General features: G+C 39.1%; 3 protein-coding genes across 6 annotated transcripts; all 3 read right to left on the bottom strand.

The window, feature by feature from the left end:
- Positions 1 to 32: 32 nt before the first annotated feature.
- On the bottom strand, positions 33 to 3,679 carry hsd3b1 (hydroxy-delta-5-steroid dehydrogenase, 3 beta- and steroid delta-isomerase 1). The gene is made up of 3 exons (XM_026911344.3): positions 2,835 to 3,679; positions 2,391 to 2,555; positions 33 to 1,365 (listed from the first exon to the last, which is right to left on the bottom strand). The coding sequence occupies exons 1-3, from the start codon at positions 2,983 to 2,985 to the stop codon at positions 557 to 559; spliced, it is 1,125 nt and encodes a 374-aa protein (XP_026767145.2). The 5' UTR covers positions 2,986 to 3,679; the 3' UTR covers positions 33 to 556.
- A 409-nt stretch (positions 3,680 to 4,088) lies between these two features.
- Positions 4,089 to 10,979, bottom strand: si:rp71-68n21.9 (kelch-like protein 9). Of its 2 annotated transcripts, none has more exons than XM_034304595.2 (8): positions 10,425 to 10,979; positions 10,000 to 10,116; positions 8,323 to 8,611; positions 8,055 to 8,187; positions 7,734 to 7,930; positions 6,776 to 7,619; positions 5,615 to 5,728; positions 4,089 to 4,990 (listed from the first exon to the last, which is right to left on the bottom strand). In XM_034304595.2, the coding sequence occupies exons 2-8, from the start codon at positions 10,002 to 10,004 to the stop codon at positions 4,494 to 4,496; spliced, it is 2,079 nt and encodes a 692-aa protein (XP_034160486.2). In that variant the 5' UTR covers positions 10,005 to 10,116; positions 10,425 to 10,979; the 3' UTR covers positions 4,089 to 4,493. The 2 variants fall into 2 exon arrangements, with proteins under 2 accessions (XP_034160486.2, XP_026767135.3); XM_026911334.3 differs by having other exon boundaries at positions 8,323 to 8,617; positions 10,425 to 10,976.
- A 138-nt stretch (positions 10,980 to 11,117) lies between these two features.
- hao2 (hydroxyacid oxidase 2 (long chain)) lies at positions 11,118 to 15,546 on the bottom strand. 3 transcript variants are annotated; one of them, XM_026911363.3, is made up of 9 exons: positions 15,407 to 15,526; positions 14,270 to 14,381; positions 13,773 to 13,913; positions 13,403 to 13,554; positions 12,857 to 13,140; positions 12,459 to 12,698; positions 12,137 to 12,295; positions 11,903 to 11,972; positions 11,118 to 11,790 (listed from the first exon to the last, which is right to left on the bottom strand). In XM_026911363.3, exons 3-9 carry the CDS (start codon positions 13,910 to 13,912, stop codon positions 11,735 to 11,737), a joined length of 1,101 nt encoding a protein of 366 aa, XP_026767164.1. In that variant the 5' UTR covers position 13,913; positions 14,270 to 14,381; positions 15,407 to 15,526; the 3' UTR covers positions 11,118 to 11,734. The 3 variants fall into 3 exon arrangements, with proteins under 3 accessions (XP_026767164.1, XP_026767156.1, XP_026767171.1); XM_026911355.3 differs by lacking the exon at positions 14,270 to 14,381 and having other exon boundaries at positions 15,407 to 15,546; XM_026911370.3 differs by lacking the exon at positions 14,270 to 14,381 and having other exon boundaries at positions 12,459 to 12,677; positions 15,407 to 15,546.
- Positions 15,547 to 20,931: the final 5,385 nt, after the last annotated feature.

The raw sequence follows: 20,931 nt of genomic DNA, 5'->3' as shown, positions 1-20,931 counted from the left end.
TAGTTTAGGTTTGAAGAGCTGTAAGACAATGGTTCAAACACTTTATTCAAATCTTATCTTGGTGTAGGCACTGTAAGTTATTCCAATTAAAATGGACTGATTTGTGTAGATATACTCAAGTCGGAACTTAAAAAGTGCAGTGTTGCAATGTTTATCTTTTATTGATTTTGTTTTTGCATTGATTATATTATTTCAAATAAAAGTAAATCATTCAAATAACATAATCTTTACACATATTACATAGTCCACATTCTGGATCAATATTAAACATAGTCATGGCAAAAAAAGAGAAATAAACAATAAGACAAGAGAAAAACACTCTTTAACAAACTAATTTAGCTTTGTTTAGCTTAATTAAAGGTTTCTTGACATGAGCTGAATAATTATTTTCTGCTACTAGTATGTTCTCTAACACCTAAGAGGAATAAGTTGTTCTTTTTAAAACCTCACATTTGAAAGATTTTAGATTTTTGCATGTAGAAAGAGATTTAACTATTTAAAGCAGCCAAATTCTATTTGAAACTGAGTGAAACAAAAAGTACACCATTGCGGGTTTTTATTTCATATTGATTTGTTGTCTTTCTCTGGGCAAGACAGATGCTAGCCAATCAGTAGTCTGTTTACGTGCCTCTTCCCAGTTATAACGAGGAGTGTATCCCAGATCTTGGTGGGCCTTTTGATAAGAGAAGGTAAAAGGTGTGTTTAGCATTATCAAAAGCTGCCTATTCAGTGGTGGGGTAAAGCGTAGAAGGGGACGGAGCACGACTTGCACCACCTCCATGAGGAAGCAGATGAGGTACAGAATGGGGAAAGGTAATAAGGGTCTGTCCTGTATGCCAAAGCCGAGTGGTAACAGAACAGCGTGGTTGAAGTCAGAATAGCTGACAGGTGGAGTGTCATCTGAGATGTAGTAAAAGTTTCCACCAACCACAGCTCTCCTCTCAGGATCCCTCAGGGCTCGTGCAGCCTGCAGATGTGCAAGAGTCGCATTTCCCACGTACACAGGATTGACTTTGGCTTCACGTCTTGAAGTCCTCAGTAACACATCACCATTCTGGATTCCATCCCTCATATGGCCTAAAGTAAACCGGCAGCCCTCTCCATATATATACATTGGCCTGAGAACACAGGTAGCCAGCTGGCCTCCATTTTGAAGCATTTCACCCTGGGCATTAAGGCAAAGCTGTTCAGCTTCCTTTTTGGTCTGGCTGTAGGGAAACTTTAAGCAAGAGTTGTACACTGTGTCCTCATTGCCATTGATGATAGGGTCACCGCGATGATTTGGCCCAGCAACCTCAATGCTACTGGTGTATATGAAGGAAGCAACGTTCTCCTGGATACAAGCCTCTAGAAGCAATTTGGTACCTAGAACAAAAGAAATTGTTTTGTTGCATTCAATATCTCAATACTCTGTTGCCTCTGTATTAGGGGTGAAACGCAATAAGATTATTTGTATCAATTTCTGTATCTGTTTCAGATATTTTGATCCTTATATCTGTATCTCTATTAAGATTTAAACCTGAAGTGAACTGGAAGATTTTTTATGTCTGTCTTTACATTTATTTATTTTTCTTTCTAAAATTAAATTTGAACCCTACCATTATGTCCTCAGAAACACTGGAAAACACTAGTTAAACAAATAGAACTTGATGCCATTGCCACCAACAAATCTAGTCCTTCTGGTTGCTAATTTGTATGCCTGAAATGCCCTTGAACATGTACGTCTATACAGGAAGGAAGCTATTGAAGAAAAATCTCTCAGACATTTGACCTTGCTTCATATAAATCCTACAAACATTCAACCACTTGTGTTTGAGATATTGCACTAACGAGAATCTCTGACTGACGGACACACAGACAACTCAAAAACATAATGCCTCTAATACTCTGACAGTTTCTAAACCCCAGCTACATCATTCAAATTCAGAATTTGTCTCAACTAGAGATGTGTGTGGGACTGTCGGACCAGGCAGTTATTAAGAATGAATGATTAACTACTCAACATGCATGGTCATTCAGCATTTAATTATTCATTCTTGTAACTATCTGGTCATGGTCATAGTGGTTTAGGTTTTGTTAGATAGAATCTTTCAGAATAATGTATTCATGTTTCATTGGTTATGACTCTAATCTGAATATACTAATTGTTATGTTTAATGTTTTGTATCCACAGGTTTTCTCTACCTCTTGTGCTTAACTTTACTTGTGGCAACAGATCAATAGGATTCAAACATCATTCAATAGGATTCATGATGGGATTTGAGATTTGTTGATTGCATCATCTTATAGGTATAAAAGGAACATAAATGTATGCCTTTAGGTTTATAATAAACTTATGAATAAATACAAGCTAAAGAAAACACATGACAACTCAACAAATAACCCCTCACCTTTCACATTTACTTCATACAGTTCACTGTAGTTAATAGCTCCAGTGACATCGATGAGAGAGGCAGTGTGGAAAATGATGGATGCTCCTTTACACACTTTCTTCAGCAGGTCACTGTCCCTGATGTCACCTTCAAATGTACTCAATTTTGTCTCACCCTGGCAATCTAATAACCACAACCATTAAACATGTTACAAATGATTATTAAATGTTCTGCTGTTTGTTCTCTGAAGATTTTGTCCAAAGCTAAAAGCAAAATTACAGGTACATGTGATTTATCTTGTTGTAAATTTCATTTTATTGAACAATACTTCACATACTTTCATAACTACATGACTGTTGAGAATGTAAAAAAAGAATGCAAAAAAAAAAAAAAAACCCCAGCACAACATGGGTTTGTCAGTGAATTAGAGAGAAAGGCTAAAAAGTCAAGAATGACATTTACCTTCTAGCGACTGTATGAGTTCAGGTCGAATACATCTGTCTAACAGACGAATCTCTGCAAGATTCTCTTCCTCCAGTAGTAGCTTAACTAGCTTTCCCCCTAGAAAGCCACACGCTCCTGTTACCACACACACATCTCTGGTAAAAGACATAGCTACAGTTTCTGCTGCCTAGAATGTTCCAGAGACAAGGAGAAAAGGACTGCCTAGTCACTCAGGTATTAGAAGGAAAATGCCGATGTCCGAAGGCTCACAGAGCGACGAGAAGGGAGACATGTTTTTAAACTTTCTGCCAAGGACAAATCCAATGCCACTTTAGAGATTAGAATCCTGGGAGAAAAGCATTCTGTGAGAACTAAACTGTCAAGGTTATAATACTCAGAGGTCTGCACTTTCACAGTGAGAAAGTCTGTTTGAAGGATCTATCACCATGTCTTATTTTAAATACTGTATGACAAATGAAAAAGAAAAAACCCCAACATGAATCATAGTAAGATGTTGGACCACCATGAGACACTAGAACTTCAATGCATCTTGACGTAGATTCCACACATCTCTGGAAAAGTACTGGTGTGATGAGCACCATTCTCACCAAAGGTTCCCTCAACTGATGTTTTCATGATGGTGTGTGTATGGTGCCCTACGATGGACTGGCATCCTATCTAGGGTATTCTCGCTTCACATCCAGTGTTATCGGAATAGGATATTGCTATTGCTATTGCAACATTTAAGCAATAGAACACATTATACATTTATCATCATCATGGCTTTGGCCGGTTCTGTAGCTCATCACAACCATGATCTTATTTGCAATAACACCTCAGATGAAATGCACATTTGAGGCACAATCTGGCTATAATCTGGTTCATCTGGCCAAGTAAATCAACCTGGGCTAAATCTGAACCATAAATGTACAATATATAATAGATAATATAGTTATCATGTTTGGTTATTCCAGATGATTACATTCTTTGAAAACATTACTTAAACACATTTTTCCAACTTCTGTATAAAGTGCATTTAATGATCCAATCTTTGCACTTTCCTGCACCACCGATTTCGTCGATTAATGATTGCCACTGATTTCGTCGATTAATGATTCTTAACAGATTGAAGTATTGATGTAACAGCCTGAAAACCATTGCACCAGTACAATCTGTGGTCAGCAGAATGATGCACATTTGGTGAAGAAGCCATGCTTTTATCAGATATAGCATTATCTCTAGAATGTTTTTCAACTTACCCAAATTGCTATATTTGAGATATTTGAGGTATTTATTCCATTATACTTTACTGAAATATAGTTCTGAAAGAGATTGTATATAAAGCAGGTCTTGTTTTGTTAATGGTACACAAAGAGTAAAAAAAGTAACTTAATACACACAATGCACATAAACAATATTCACAGTTTCAAGCTTGTTCCTCAAAACTCATTGTCCATATTGTACTCCTGATCAGTAGTAGGTACAAAAGAAAGTGTCCATATGAAAAAGTCCACACGAATCAAATAAGCTGGGATTCATTTCATAGAGCCACATTATGTAAGTAAGCGTTATGTATATATCATATGCTGTTCATTCCATTCAAATAAAAAAATATATATATATATATAGTATTGTTGTGTATGACTCAGACATGTAAAAACATTTTTCCTCTGTTCCTCAGCTCTTAGTTGTTTGGAGCGGACATTCCTGTATTTGTGCTTCATCTACAGACCCACTTGGACGATGTACAGTCATGGTGCAAGCACGTATACCACCTAAAGGCTCCAACACATTAAAGACCCTCTCCCACTCATCCTTTTCAGGGTCATAACACTGCACAATGTCCACCATACAACGACTGTTCCAAGAGTAGCCTCCGACCACGTAGATTCTGCCTTTAAACACGGCCACACCAACATCACTCTGACCGCGGGGCATTGGAGCCACCACTGTCCACTGGTCAATATCAGGAGTGTAGTATTCACAAGTGAGGACATCATCATAGTCATTTGTTCCACGGAAGTGGTTTCCACCCATAACATAGAGTCGGTCTCCTACAGTACACATGCAGTGGAGTCCACGGAGCTCCATCATGTCTGCACGACGACTCCACAAGTCTGTGTGTGGGTCATAACAAGACAACTCTTTCTGGAAAGCATCTCTCGTTATTCCCCCTAATGAAGGAAGATAAATATTGGCATATTTAATTTCTTTATCTAATAAAACTTTGTTGTATTATTGTTGATGTTGCACTGGTATGTTGATGTTTTACTTATCCACTGGGTTGTTGAGCATCTGCAAGTTTGTAATAGTGTCAGCAGGAAGGATGTGGTTAGGAGTGCTAAATGACCTCACCCAATTACCAAAACCCCCCACCCACCCAGGCTTTCAGGCTAGTCATAACTCGCACGTATCTGAATAAAGGTCAGTATATTATAAAAGAACCAGCAACAAATAGATTCATTTGAAATGAAAGGCATCAAGTTTTTAACATTCTCATTCTAGGAAAAGGGTTTCATGTGTAGAGTTGCTAGGAACTGTTATTACTGTAGCCTGAAGGTTGTGTAAAGAACTTGTGTGGGATCCTCTTTTAAACATTTTATTAAAGAGCTTGGTCAGACTGAAGTAAGTCAAGAAAATACAGTTTATGAGCCTAAATTAGTTAGATAATGAACCCTCTTTATCTCCCTACTACTGTATATTTTTTTCTCTCTAGACTGGATGGTAACTTGATTTTTGGCTTTTAACCAGACAATGTTGTATAATTAGTAATCTTTTAAAAAAACTTTGGTTCTTACCTGACACATACATTAGTCCTCCATGTACTGTACCAGCATGGCCATAATGAGGCTCACTCATGGGCGCAACAAAGGTCCACTCATTCTTGCTCAGGTTATAACACTCCACCGTGTCTTTGGAGAAGATTTTAGTAGAAATTTATAGAATTTGTAGCATTCCCAAGACAATTGTATAAGTAGACACTGATGTGGCATTTATCATAATAGTATGAAGCTAGAGTTTTAAGTCCTTAAAGTCTCAACTTATCATTCAGTTACTCATATTAAAACATACACTACATAGCCAAAAGTATGTGGACACCTGACCATCACACTCATATGTGCCTATTCCAAAACCATAGGCATTAATATGGAGTTGATTCCCATTTGCTTCTATAACAGCCTCTTCTGGGAAGGCTTTCCACTAGATTTTGGAACGTAGCTGTGTGGGGATTTGTGCTCATTCAGCCGCAAGAGCATTAGTGAGGTCAGACACTGATGTCAAGTGAGGAGGCCTGGTGCAGTCAGCGTTCTAATTCATCCCAAAGGTATTCAGTGGGGTTGAGGTCAGGGCTCTGCCCACTCGAGTTCTTCCACATCAACCTTGGCAAACCATGTCTTTATGGACCTTGATTAGTGCACAGGGGCACTGTAATGATGAAACAGGCTTGGGCCCTTTAGTCCCAGTGAAGGGAAATCATAATGCTGCAGCATACAAGCACATTCTAGACAATTGTGCGATTACAACTTTGTGGCAACAGTTTGGGGAAGAGCTACATATGGGTGTGACGGTAATGTGTCCACAAACCTTTGGCCATATAGTGTATTATTTACAGGAACAACTATGAATTATTTAATAACTATGCAAAAAAAAAAAAAAAAATAGAAACGTATATATATATATATTTATAAGCATGAGAAATGTAAGTCTGGACATGCCAACTGACCACTCTTAAACTGGGTGTTTAAGAAGTTATTGAATGGTAAGCGTTTATGAATTTCATCCATATCACAGCATATCACACAACATCAAATCATCAAGCAACACCATATCACACTGAAAAGTGGAATCCTGCTTATGCATTCTTGGAAGCATTTTAAATCATGTACACAAGCCACCTGCCATACAGCCAGTGAGAGCCAGTTCTAGAGATCTATTTTATCTAAATCTCTGAAACTTACCAATCTCGCCAGTGGCGTTTCTCCCCCCAGCAGCATAGAGCTTCCCTTTCAGGGCACTCAGATGGAAGAATGTCCGCTTCTCATTCAGGGAGGCCACCTGCAACCAGCGGTCAAAACGAGGGTCGTACCTGTACGCACTGTCCACTGCTGTCTTACCCTTTGTGTCATAAGTGCTCTGCCCTCCTACAATGTAAAGGAAGCCCCCTAAAAGAGCCACTCCATGCTGGTAGCGAGGCACTTCCATTGGCTGGAGGGCCCTCCAGGTGCCTCCTCCTTCTTCATCATACAGCCTAAGCTCCCTGCTCACCACCAACTGTTGCCTCATCACCCCACCCAGAGCCAGAAGGTGTGTTGTGTCTGAACGAATGCGAGTCCTCTCGGTCTGGAGTGATGGCTGAAGGAACGGCAGCATCTGGTAGTTGCTAGCCTCCAGGAGTAGGTTCACGCAAGCTGTGTCAGAACGCATGAATGGCTCCTTGCCGTCTTTTTCCTCATCACTTGTCTCATCAATCTGGTCCTCCTGAGATATCTGTAGGAGTTCAGCAGGGCTCATCAGGGGGAAGCGAACGTGGCGCATCAAGGAGTAGGCTGCGGGCCGGCGTTCGCTGGGTTTATGTGCCAGCCAAGCACGGGCAGTGCGATAGAGCTCCATCTCTGAGAATCCTTTCAGTGAATCACTTGATAGGGCATACGCAATGCTGGCCTCAGAAAGCTGCAGAAAACGATCACTCTGCACTAGAGCTGAGAAATTCTCACAGACAAAGTTGTGTATGTGGGTCTGGACATCCTCCAGGAGAAGATCATTAGCAATGCGCTCAACTTCTGCGCAGTTTTCTATTGTGACCTGCCATATGAAGAAAAAAAAAACAAGTTGTTCTTTCAATACACTACATACCTGTGGTATATGTGATTTTCAGCAATTTCAGAATTATAAAAACTCGATGTAAAAGCCATATACCTCACTGCTAAGTAGCTGATTGCAGAAGTTGAGAACTGGAAGCACCTGGAGGAAACTGGCAGCCTCCAGAGTGTCCTGGAGGGTGACTAAGTTCAGACTTAGCTGAGAGGTATAAATAAACTCAATAATGTTCTTCAGGCCTGTGCTGCTCACACCATGTAGTTTAATTTCAGCCAGCTCCTGTTCTTTCATTCCACCTGCCAGACAGAGGGCCATTTGTGAAATGGACAGTTTGTGTTAGAATCTTAAAAATCTGAGCCATTTATTTGAGCACTAAGAACATGTCAACATTGTTTAATTCTTTTTATGTTCAGGATTCACCTGTGAACATGGCCTTGAAGTAGTCACTGGCTGAAGCCATGATCACTCTGTGAACTGGAAAGGTTTCAGTGCTATCGCCAGGCACCAGAGTGACATCACACAAGGCTCTGTCACAGCGAAAATTATCCAGACCCTGACAAAACATTACACTTGTGCTTAGAAAGTGCTTATGAGCAAATTGTTCTATTCTACCCTAATAAAAATATGGCAACAACAACTGAATCCTCCTTTGTTTCATGCTTTCATTAAGCAAAATAATATTCTTTACCTTGAGTATGGCATTTCCATGCTCTGTGCTATTGAACACCTGTATGTGAGGTTTGGGAGGAATACTAGGCTTTAAGCAGGGGTCAGGGGGCTTTGGAGAGACCATTTGCTGTTTGGGAGCAGGCTCTAAAGGTTTTGCAGCCGCCTCTGGAGGTTTTGGAGCAGGCTCAGGTTGCCTGGGTGGGGTGGCAGGTGGAGGCCTTTCCGCTTGAGGTGGAGGTCTTGGTGGTTCTCTCTGACTCCTGCTCCCTATGCGAGACAGTTTTCTGTGCAGTTTTCCCTCCTCTCCACTGTTTCTGAAAGAAAGCAGATTGGGTCATTGGAAGCTGAAACCATTTTGATTTCCTCATTTGCTGTACTGGAAACCATTCACACACAACCCATTCCTGTGGTTGACCAGTCTTATATGACAGATATGACACAGTAAGTAATTGTCAAGGGTTTAATGAGCTAAAGTGCTTATGTGTGTTATTGAAAACACAAAAACACAATGCTATGCAGTGGATACCTTTGACTGTGATTGAGAACCTTTATCAGACCGATAAAAAAATTATGTGCATGCATCTAATAGTCACCAGGAGCTGTGTTTGTGTTATAATTCAAATATTTCTACAGAAATCTCTGAAAGAATATTTTACTATAAAGAAAAGATATATTACATATTCACAGTTTTATCCTTGGTTAAAGTTTAGGGACAATTTGGTCCATGCTTATTTTACCATACAATATTCATTGCTCAAGTACATTTGCTCTGAGGATCACAAAAAGCAGATGTTACTTGCATCATGGTTTCCAACATAATGACCAAAATGCAAGCATCTGCAGTTATTGGAAGAGAGCTAGTAGGGGCTTCCCAGATAAGAGCAAAATAAAAATATGTTGATCACAAAAAAAACATGCCAGCTTACCACAAAAGATGAATGCAAAAAGGAGACAAAGCAGATGCCCACTGTGTGGTATGGGATGACGTAAGATGGCTTGGTATATTACAGGAAATTTCAAAGAAACTCTATCTGCTTCTAGGGTAAAACTGCATTATCAGAGGATCTAAAAGACAGTGGGCAGTGGTGGCTCAACAGTTAAGGCTCTGGTCTACTCATTGTACGTTCCTTTAAACAAAGGCCCTTAAGCAAAACCTGTAACCCTTAACATCTGCCCAACTCAACTGTAAGTGCATTGGATAAAATCTGCCAAATGAGTAGTGATTTAAAACACTTTGCAAGTCCCAAACTATATACAAACTGATTCATTAACCACAAAGTCAAATAAATGTCCGCCCACTCAGCACCTGAGTGGTGATCTATAGAAGTGAGTCTACAAGCAATGATTATTTAGACAGCAGCATCTAGAGATATTCTACTTGGTCTCAGGTTGTGCACACATGTGAATACTCAACATTGTCATCTTAGCAAAGTATACAAAGAGCTACATTCAGCAATGTCAAATTAATTTATTTTGTGCTTCTCTAAGGAATCTTAGTCGGTCTATATAATCTATACAACAGCATTTGCTTTGAGCAGTTGGATGCTAATCAGTATGAAGGCATTGTATTTGCAATGCAGAGTGAAAACTTCAATAACATTCCATTAATTTATGCCAATTCCTTCAAAGCTTTCCTGTCAAAATATCTCATGTGATGTTTTATGATGAACAAAAAATGAAAAGAAACAAATCTTACCCCATGTTTGTGAAGTTAAAATAATTCAGTCACTTCTCACAGTATTCGTGACAGGCAAAAGAATGTTTAAATGTTGTTCTGGGATCACACTGAAAACACTTGCACAGAGCTGAGTGTCTAAAAAAGGAAGTGAAAGGAGGTTAGCAAGACTTGTATGCACCCTACATACAGAAACCACCAGAACAGGTGTAACGTGGCAAGACACAAAATAGATGTCCAAAACTTTCACATTACTGTCATTTACTTGACTACATCATTTACACTTAAATGTGTAATGTCTTTGGCACAGTTCATAATTAAATGCTCCCCAAATACATATGTCATATAGCAAAAGGTTTATATAGCAAAAAGAATAAAAAATGTTCATAATATCATAGCATTTCCTTAAAGAATGCAAGAAAAGGGTTTCCTATGCAGGAACTTACCGAACACTGATATGTTGTCAAGGTTCAAGGTCTTCTGTACATCACAGCACTAAGCATCTCACTGCTACTGCTATGAGCTGTTTACCACAAGCCACTCAACTTCCTGTGTCACTTCTCTTTTCTTAGTTTTTTGTCTACGTTTTTCTCTCACACAGACACATGCAATATCTTTTCTTCCTCTTTTTAATGTTGTATTTCTCAAGAGGTCACTTTTAGCAGTTCTCTATACTGACATTAAGGGGTAAATTCATACACAGCGATGAAGCAGGAAGAGTGATCCTGTACATACTATCCATTTATGTGTGTGTATTTATACCTCCACGCTCACCATCTAATTCCTTTGTCTCGTACCTTATAGTGGTGTTTCCCTATTCTTTGATCTCTTGCCTTTAGTGCTGAAGTGAATCTTTTTTAACGGTGCAAAGAGTAGCAGACCACACCAAAGTCTACAGTTTACTTTAAATAGCTGTGTAAGAAGAACGGTGTCATGCACCACATTTATCTGAGCTATACCTATACTCATAATATCATCATGGATTTGACATGATAGAAATTAACAGAGTCTATGCATTGGTTTTGCAGAATGCTTTGTTAAATGATAACTTTTATCCTTAACATAACCTTTTATTTCATTTTTAATTCTTAAAACAGATGCCCTCAAGACAAGACATTAAATAATCAACCGGAGCCAGCTCTGCAATAAAGTTTATTATTCAGTGTTACTGATATTGTGTTTCAGATATTCAATTATAGCAATTAATGGCAGGTAATGCATAATCCTGTGTCACAAGACATTATTTTATCCTTCTTTGTAATGACTTTCTAAACCCTTTTTTGTCACCAAACCTCTCCATCTACTCATAATACACTGCACAACTAGATATAAACAGTGTATTATCGGTCTGCACTACAAACGATCCTTAAAACCCACCTTCACTTACCAAACATTATGATCTCCTGCTACCAAACCATCCAACTTGGCCCTCAGGTGTCATATATTTACACACGTCATTGATAAATCACTAGTAGTCATATCTGCAGTTTGTGTTAGTTAGCTAACGAGCCTTGATTAACTTACAAACACATGAAATGCCTCTTCAATCATATTAAATCATTTTTAGTGTTAAGGATTTTTGCTGCCCATGTACATAGTTTATTTGAATGAATAATATAGTGTGAACCATTTTACTACATCCATTCTGTGCTCATCAGCCTTTGAGAGACAAGATAGCCATTAAAGATGTCTTATAGAGAATGCTGAACTGAAGCTTATCTTGATCTTGAGCTTGCCCTTATTTGCTTCTATTTGGTCAGAGTTTTGAAATCTGAATGAGGTTCCTGTTGATCTCAGCCACATTTCTGCAACCTGAGCAGACAAGAGAGACGTTAATGAGGAAAATGAACTGTGATGTACAATCATTCATTGTTTAACTGAGAATGCACTGAGACACAGTGAACATGATGAGTCTTAGAAGTACCAGATAAGGCCATGGATAGACGGAACTCTTCATTTAGAATTTGCAGAACTTCTTTCACACCCTCTTCACCCTGCCCAAAACAGACATGAGCATCACTGCTGACAGACTGCGCAAAAATTCAAAACTAAACTGCCAGTAGTCATATTCATAGCTACACTTGTGGTGTTAACTCCAACATGGACACACACACACACACAGACACACACACACACGCACTCCCTCCCTCACAGTTACCTTGTAAGCAAGGCCCCAGATTGCAGGTCTTCCAATAAACACACACTTGGCTCCCAGAGCCAAGGCCTTCAGCACGTCACTGCCTGTGCGAATCCCTCCATCCATGTACACCTCGATCCGGCCTTGCACTGTGTCTACTATCTCAGACAAACAGTCAATCTGTTTGCAGGAGCAGGGGACAAGGACAGATGGAAGAAAGGAGTAAAAGAGGAACGGAAAGAGAACTTGTTAGAATTGGAAACAAAGAAGTGACTAAAAAGCTGCACTGTAGAGTATAAGTTACATATGCTGTGAAACCACTAAAACCAATGCTGCTTCTCACTGTGGCTGGTCCCCCATCCAGCTGTCTGCCTCCATGGTTGGATACGATGATCCCTTGGACACCATGTTCCACAGCCAGCTCTGCATCCTCTTTAGTCAGGATACCTTTAATGACAATGGGCAGGCGGGTGAGAGACTGCAGCCAGTGTATGTCTTTCCAGCTTATGGATGGATCCAACGTGTTGGACGGAACGCCATACTCTTCAGGACCTGCAGTGTCCTGTTCGAGGAAGCATTCAGGCTTAACAATAAACATAACACACACACCAACACAAGAACATTGAAACAACAAAAAAAAATTAATGGGTCAACACAATCACATTTGACAAAATTTAAACATAGCTTAGACATAAAACAGTGTGTGGAAAAGAAGTAGTTCTAGTGTACGTATATCATTACTTCAAACATGCCATCAAAGTTCTTCACTTTCAGGTGAGGGGGAAGCTTAAACTGGTTGCGGATGTCATCACGACGTTTGCCAGTGTACGGAACGTCGACTGTGAGCACCAAGGCCTTGTAGCCGAGTGCCTCCACTCTGTGCACGAGCTGCTCCGATAGTTTGCGGTCACGGTACACATAGAGCTGGAACCAGCGGTAGCCATTTGGAGCTGCTGCACAGATCTCCTCCACTGAGCATGTGGAGTAAGTGCTGGTAATGTAACAGGTGTTCACAGCTTCTGTGGCTGCAGGAGCAGATTAAAACCAGGATGGAGATAGTGGAAAATACTGCATCAACTCAAGAAAATGGCACCATATCCCAATCTAGTGTTGGTTGTTCTTACATAATAGGAAAAAGCCCTACAAAAAACAAACAATGTTATCTACTCTCTTACGTGAAATCAGATTAATCAGTATGTATCAATCTACACTGCGAAGTTTGTAATACATTTTACAGTACTGAAAGCTTGTGACTTTACCCAAGAATGTCTGTATTTTCACACGTACCCCTGGAAGTGGCTAGCTCTCCCTCAGGCCAGGCCAGACAGTGGAAAGCAGTGGGTGCAATGCCTACAGGAAAGCTGATCTCGGTGCCCAAAATGGTAGTTCGTGTGTCACTCACTGACACGTCCCGCAAGATCCGTGGCCTTAAACGGATCCTGGTGGTGATTTCAAGCAAGAAAATAAGAAGAGTTTTTGGATTATTTATTTCTGAAATATTTTGACTGATTTTATTCATGTATTTACTCGTCCACTAATTAACTCATCTTCAAGTAAGCTAGATGGTCCATTAATAGTAGGTAGTCTCTTACATTTGCATTTGTGAACACACATTCATCATTGTGAGGGATTAACATAAAGGGAATAGATAAAGTACCTTTTGTAGGCCTGTAGGTTGTCATCTCTGGTGCAGCACTCATCTGCTCCAGCTGCGTAATAATCCCAGGTAGTTTTGGCGAGATGCTGTTTGGCATACTCCTCAAAATCAGCCAGACACACCTTAGCCATAATGTTCATCCTAATAGAAAATAGAACACACATCATCCAGGTTGGGTGTGACAACATTTAATAACATATATATGTGCATTGCCACTTAAATCAAACATGGAAATGTCACCGTAAAATGTGTAGAATGTTTGTGGAAAGAATTTTAAGGGTGTCAATGATAAAGCAACTGTTATGGTTTAACATTTCACAATACTGCCAGTTTGTAACTTTACTTTCTTTCCACATATCATTGAGGAAATGGCTAAGAAGAACTGATTACTAATATATACTGTACATTTTCAACATGTACTGAAGCCTGTGGAATTGCTCTTGAATATAATTACGAGTGCTCAAGATTTATGGACTGTAGTAAATAGATGAACATACAGAATTCACGCGAGTGCCATCTACTATGCTGTGGGGAGTAGCATCAGTGTCATAGATGCCAGCAGGATCAAAAAAACTCATTCACAAGGCTGGAACTATCATTGGACAAAACCTAGAGACGTGAGAGTCAGTGAAGAGTAGGAGGTCACTGAACAAACTGCTCTCCATCATGGACAATCCATCTCACCTCCTTCATGACACACTACAAAGACAGCAGAGCTCATTTTCCAGTAGACTTATTCAGCTCCGCTGCCATAAAGAACGTTTTAGGAAATCATTCTTACCTTTCACCATAACACTGTACAACAGCTCATTTCTGTGTGATAGGTGAACACACTACTGCACATGCACAACCGTCTGTACATACAGTTATATCATACATATGCTGCATATATTACTCACTGCCATTTTTGCACATCTGTTTTTATTGCTCCTTTATTCTTTTATTTATTAATATTACTCTTTTTGATGTACATATCTTTATTTAATATTCAGTATGCTTTTGTAGATCTGCAATTCTGCTTTTATTTTTATTCTTTATGCTGTAACATAATTTCCCTTGCGGTATCAATAAAAGTATATCTATCTATCTAATGACATCATATAACACATATATATATATATATATATATATATATATATATATATATATATATATATATGACAGTAAACAAGTTTCTCTCTCTCTCTATCTATCTATATATATATATATATGTGTGTGTGTGTGTGTGTGTGTGAGACAGTAAACAAGTCTCTCTCTACATCTATCTATCCATCTATCTATCTATCTATCTACCTAGATGGACGCACAGATGCTGTTCCTTATATTGGCCACTAGATGGCGCACAGAGAGCATATTACGAACAACTCAGCGAGGCATTTTTTTTTTTTTAAAACAAACTAATGAAAAAACAACCCGCTGTAGCGTTATGGACTACTACAACAGCATCAGTTCTACACGAACGGCTAAATGGCTTTATTAATCAGAAAGCAATACTGAACACTGAACAAATGCCATAAGTAAAAACGTCTGCACGCGCATTAAAGTACACATAATGGTCACTTCGGTAAAAGGAGACACTATTAAAACTGAGTAAATGTTATCTATGAGTACTGGCATAGCTTCTGAACACCTACGTTGATGAAAACGCGCACTCTGAAAGAGTAAAGAACTTATCGAGAAAAATGCTCAGTCCAGCTCAAACACCAAGCACATCAACGACAGTAGTGATCCCTGACAGGAAACAGTACTCTGCACTATGAACTCTGATTAGAGAGCGTTGTTATACAACACCTAGTTCCGGCCCACTCATTTGATTGGTCGAGCGGCGTTACAATAGTGCTGATATTCAATATAACCACTCTGACATTTCACTGTGTGTATCACTCCGCTCGCCTGTGTTCTCAGTGTTCACTGTGTGAAATTCCACCATGTTGTGTCCTAAATATCAGTTATTCTATATTAATTTCTTGTTCATAGAACTGTTGTATGAAAGCAGTATCTCACATGCAGTCGTGAGGTTATACTGAATTAGCTAAGGCCTGTAGCTTTGTGCTTATGTGGAATATATAAATATATTAGCTCTCCCTTATGTGAAATACCCATTTAGTCTTACACAAAACAAACTACAAAAAAAAAAAAAAAGGTTGGTATTTACTACAAAAATGGAAATATTCTCCACACCTAGGTTGTAGCAGCACTCTCTGGTCATTTCATTTCTATTTGTAGATATACATTTACTGAGTTTATCCCATCTGATGCTATGCACCCTGTTAGACCCTCTACACTGTCAGTCAATGAAGAGGCACCACCATAGGACCACCACTGGCCAGGTGTTGTATGGGTAGATACTTTGCATCACAGCAGTGACACTGACATGTTGTGGCTGTTAGCAGGTTTTGCACTGTTAGGAGGGTCATTCCATGTCAAATCAGGCAGAATCCCGATTCTCAGATTTTTTTTTATTTGTTGGTTGTGACCTAAAACCAAGGTCTGCAAAGTATTTTGGCTGAATTCTAACATTATCACATATTTTCACTCCTCTGAAAGATATCATATTTGCTAATTTAAAAAAAAGTCTTATCTGGGTAGAGCTGTTTATGATTTAATATCTCCAGCAATATTAATCCCAGTCCTATGGATTTTGGGAAACATATAGACAAACTTGTTTTCTATCTGTGTAAAAGCTCAGAAGTCACCACAGAAGGACTGTTTTTTCATACAGGATTCCCAAAATGGAACAAATGCAAAAATTCCAAACTTGAGTGATATTGGGGGCTTATAGACCCCACTTTAATAGACACAGATAGTAAAAGTCACAGTTTGTGGTCAAACTACAATATTTCATTGACTTTGTGTCAAAATCTTAGGTCTGAACAGCCAACCCAATTCAAGATATTGAGAAAAATACAAGATAAGCTTTAAAATGTTACTATTTTGCACTATGTTGACTCATTAGTAGAATCATGAAAAATGTGTGAAATATCTTTAAAGTATTGTATTGCTATCTTCCACGTTGCAAGGTCTTTCCATGTTGTCTTCATATTTAGATATATTCAGATATGAACCTTATTTTTGCCTAATCGACCACACATATACACTCACTGAACACTTACTTAGGAGCAACTGTACACCTACTCATTCATGCAATTATTTAATCAGCCAATCATGTGGCAGCAGTGCAATGCATAAAATGAGGCAGATATGGGCCAGCAGCTTCGGGTAATGTTCACATCAACCATCAGAATGAGGAAAAAATGTGATCTCAGTGATTTTGACCATGACATGATTGTTGGTGCCAGACGAGCTGGTTTGAGTATTTCTATAACTCCTGATCTCTTGGGATTTTCATGCATAATAGTCTCTAGAGTTTACTGAGAATGGTGCAATAAAGATTAAACATCCACTGAGTGGCAGTTCTGAGGATAGAAACACCTTTTTGATGAGAGAGGTCAACAGAAAATGGCCAGACTGGTTTGAGCTGACAGAAAGGCTACATACAGTAACTCAGATAACCACTCTTTACAATTGTGGTGAGCAGAAAATCATCTCAGAATGCACAATACGTCAAACTTTGAAGTGGATGGGCTACAGCAGCAGAAGACCACGTCGGGTTCCAATTCTGTCAGTCAAGAACAGGACGCTGAGGCTGCAGTGGGCACAGGCTCACCAAAACTAGACAGTTGAAGACTGGAAAAATGTAGCCTGGTCTGATGAATCTCAATTTCTCCTGAGGCACACAGATGGTAGGCTCAGAATTTAGCGCCAACAGCATGAATCCATGGACCCAACCTGTCTTGTATACAGTCTAGGCTGGTGGGGGTTGTGTAATGGTGTGGGGAATGTTTTCTTGGCACACTGTGGGCCCTTTAATACCAATCAATCACTGCTTGAATGCCACAGTTTATTTGAGTATTGTTGCTGAACATGTGCATCCCTTCATGACTACAATTTCCGCATTTCCTAATGGCTACATCCTGCATGATAATGCACCATGTCTCAAAGCAAAAGTCGTCTCATACTGGTTATGACAATGAGTTCAGTGTTCTTGAGTGGCCTTTCCAGTCACCGTATCTGAATCCAATACAACACCTTTGGGATGTGGGAGAATGAAGAATCCATGCCACGAAGAATTGAAGCTGTTTTGAGAGCAAAGGGAGGCCCTACCCAGTATTAGTATAGTGTTCCTAATAAAGTGTATAAGGTCAGTTGTTTGACTGGATCACAGACTTTATTGTAATATTGTAAGCCAAATACCCCAAACACTTATAATAAATAAGGGTAATAAAGGTATTAACCAAAAGAACAAGTTATAAAAAATCTTAATTTGATGGAAATGTAATTGAAAGTAAAAGCAAGCCCTGAGAGGTTTAAGTTTTGACTGCATGCTCCATGGCTGTACACAGAAACATGCTATCGTATAGTCTTCAGTCTTCAGCAATAAAAAGGGGATATAAAAGCCTTCCTAGGAAGTCCATCTACATTCTGAATCGCACACTCCATTCTGAATCAAATTACAAATCATGGCTTCTTTGCCACCTTTTACTGTAGCTGTTCTTCAGCAATTACATCATGAGTGTCACAATTTGCCTTTCAGCCCAGAACACCATACTGGGAGAATGATCAGAAGAGAAACATGAACTTTTGCAGCACAGAACTGGACTGCACAGATTGACAGTGAATGATTGCACCATCAGGACTGTGTGTGAGATAGCAGCTGATGGGTCGGCTACACATAGGAGAAGAAGCAGGAAGATGTAAAGGTCAAATTTATGCACCCAAGTGGACTAGCAGTTTCCTTTGAGTGGCCTGCATCTGAGGGCATCTACTGGGTGCCTTTGATTCATGTTTTGTGTACCATACCTGCCCCAGCCACTGCCAGGAAAGGACAGCAGTACACATTGGACAAGAAGATTAGCACAGAAATCGGACTAACATTTGAGGAGTTCCTTGCAAATGATCAGTGACAGTCATAAACACTCCACATGGCACATACCAGCAGTATTAATTCCTAATGTTTGAGAACAGTGCTAATAGCCTAACATATACATTGAAGACATTTGTGTTAGAAATCAAAAGATGAATATGAGACAATAGATTAGAATTTCAGCATTCATTTCTTGATATTTACATCTAGATGTGTTAAACAACTTAGAGCATGGCACCTTTGGTGGCAGACCACCCAATTTTTAGGTGAGCAAAATTATAGGAACAGGTAGTCTTAACATAAATTAAAGTAAGCAATGCTCAATATTTGGTTGCATATCCCTTGCTTGCAATAAGTGCATCAAGCCTTCTTTCAGTTGTTGTTTGTTTTGGGGATTTCTCCCTTCAGTCTCCTCTTCAGGAGGTGAAATACATGCTCAGTTGGGTTAAGGTCTGATGATTGACTCAGCCAGTCTCAAACTTTCCTCTTTTTTTTCCCCTAATGAAGTCCTTTGTTGTGTTGGCAGTGTGTTTTGGGTGTTACAGGAGCATCCAAGCCACCACCACCATCAAACTCTGCAACAGTTTCTTCCCTGAGGCAGTCAGATTACCCTGCTGCCTCCCAATGCTCACCTGGGCTAGTCAAACACCTAAACCAGCATGACTCAAAACCACTGCACACCACACAAAGCTGCATCAGACACTTTTTTATTTATGAGACACTCTGCTGCCAGTATTGTGACTACAATTATTTGCTGCTACGCTACACAATAGTTTAAAGGTTTTGATTTAATTTATGTAGCAACTTATAAAGTCATACATATTCTATGTAAATGGGTACAGTCGATTCTGAGCAAAACATAGGCTGGTATCTTGTTAAGTTTGAATATGAAGACAATATGGAAGGACCTTGCAACTTGAACCATAATAATATCATACCTTAAAGTTATTTCACACATTTTCTTTTCATGATTCTACTAATGATTCAACATCACCATCTGGGCATATCAAAATAGCAAAATTTTAAAACTTATGTTGCAGTTTTGTCAATATCTTGAATTGGGTTGGTTGTTCAGACCTCCGTCTCCAACTTTGACACAAAGTTAATGAAATAGTGTAGTTTGACCACAATATGTGAATTTTACTATCTGTGTCTATTAAAGTAGGGTCTGTAAGCCCCCAGTATCCCTCACTTTTGGAAAATTTTCACTTTTTCTATTTTGGGAAACCTGTACAAGAAAAGAACAAAACTGTCATGAGGCTGAGATTAACATTTCTGAAGATATTAAATCGTAAACATGGCTTCACAGATAAGACTTTTTTTTAAAATTATGTGATAATGTTAGAATTCAAGCAAAATACTTTACAGACCTTGGTTATAGGTCACAAGCAACAAAATAAAAAAAAAAGGATGAACAAAATCTGAAACATGCAGCAAAAACCCTATTTGAACTGGCACGGAATGACCCAGGGGTGTATCAGACACCGTAGCTTTGCTGAGGTTTTTAAACACTGTACATTGATTGGCCACTGTTTTTTTTTTTTTTTTTTTAGACCTGCCTACCTTCTTAGTCCAACTTGTCAGTGTACAGATACTATAAGCTGATCTTTTTTTCATGCACAGTGTACCAGCCATATTCCAGTCAAACAGTCATTTTACACTCTGTTTATTAAGGGAATTCAAAGGGTTTTTCCAACATGAACACAACAAGCAACTAGGTTCTTTACAAGAAATTCAAAAGCCTTTTTTAAGGAATCAAACAAAAGGCACAATACAACAACACAAACAACGACCATGTGACTGACAATGCATTTGAAAACTGCTTGCTCCTGCTGAGTGGCAGTCTAATGTCTATACTGCTTCCCGTATAAAAGAGCCCGACCTGCCTTCAGGTGACCGGTATACAATGCTTGGGGTTGATGTTAAGGCAAGTACTGATAACAGGTAAGTAGTTCTGTGGATAAACAGGTACGTGCTCAGGGAAGTAAATCTATCTTATGTATAATAATAAATAAAACAATATTACAATAATGAAATTAAATATTTTATAATGGCTTCAGCACACAGTGTGTTAAGTGTCCCTTGGACCCTTTGTCACTGTTAGTTTTTGACCACAGCATCACTGTTGATTGAGTTTTTTTTTGTGATATTGAGGTGTTTAAAAATACCAGCCTGATATACAGTATGTCAGTGTAACTGCTGTGAGATGGTGATGGTCCTTTCCATTCACAGAGG

The sequence above is a fragment of the Pangasianodon hypophthalmus genome, chromosome 5 (genome assembly GCF_027358585.1).
Source record: "Pangasianodon hypophthalmus isolate fPanHyp1 chromosome 5, fPanHyp1.pri, whole genome shotgun sequence".
NCBI lineage: Eukaryota > Metazoa > Chordata > Actinopteri > Siluriformes > Pangasiidae > Pangasianodon > Pangasianodon hypophthalmus.
The sequence above is the reverse complement of the archived record's forward strand: the minus strand, read 5'-3'. Positions and strand labels throughout refer to the sequence as shown.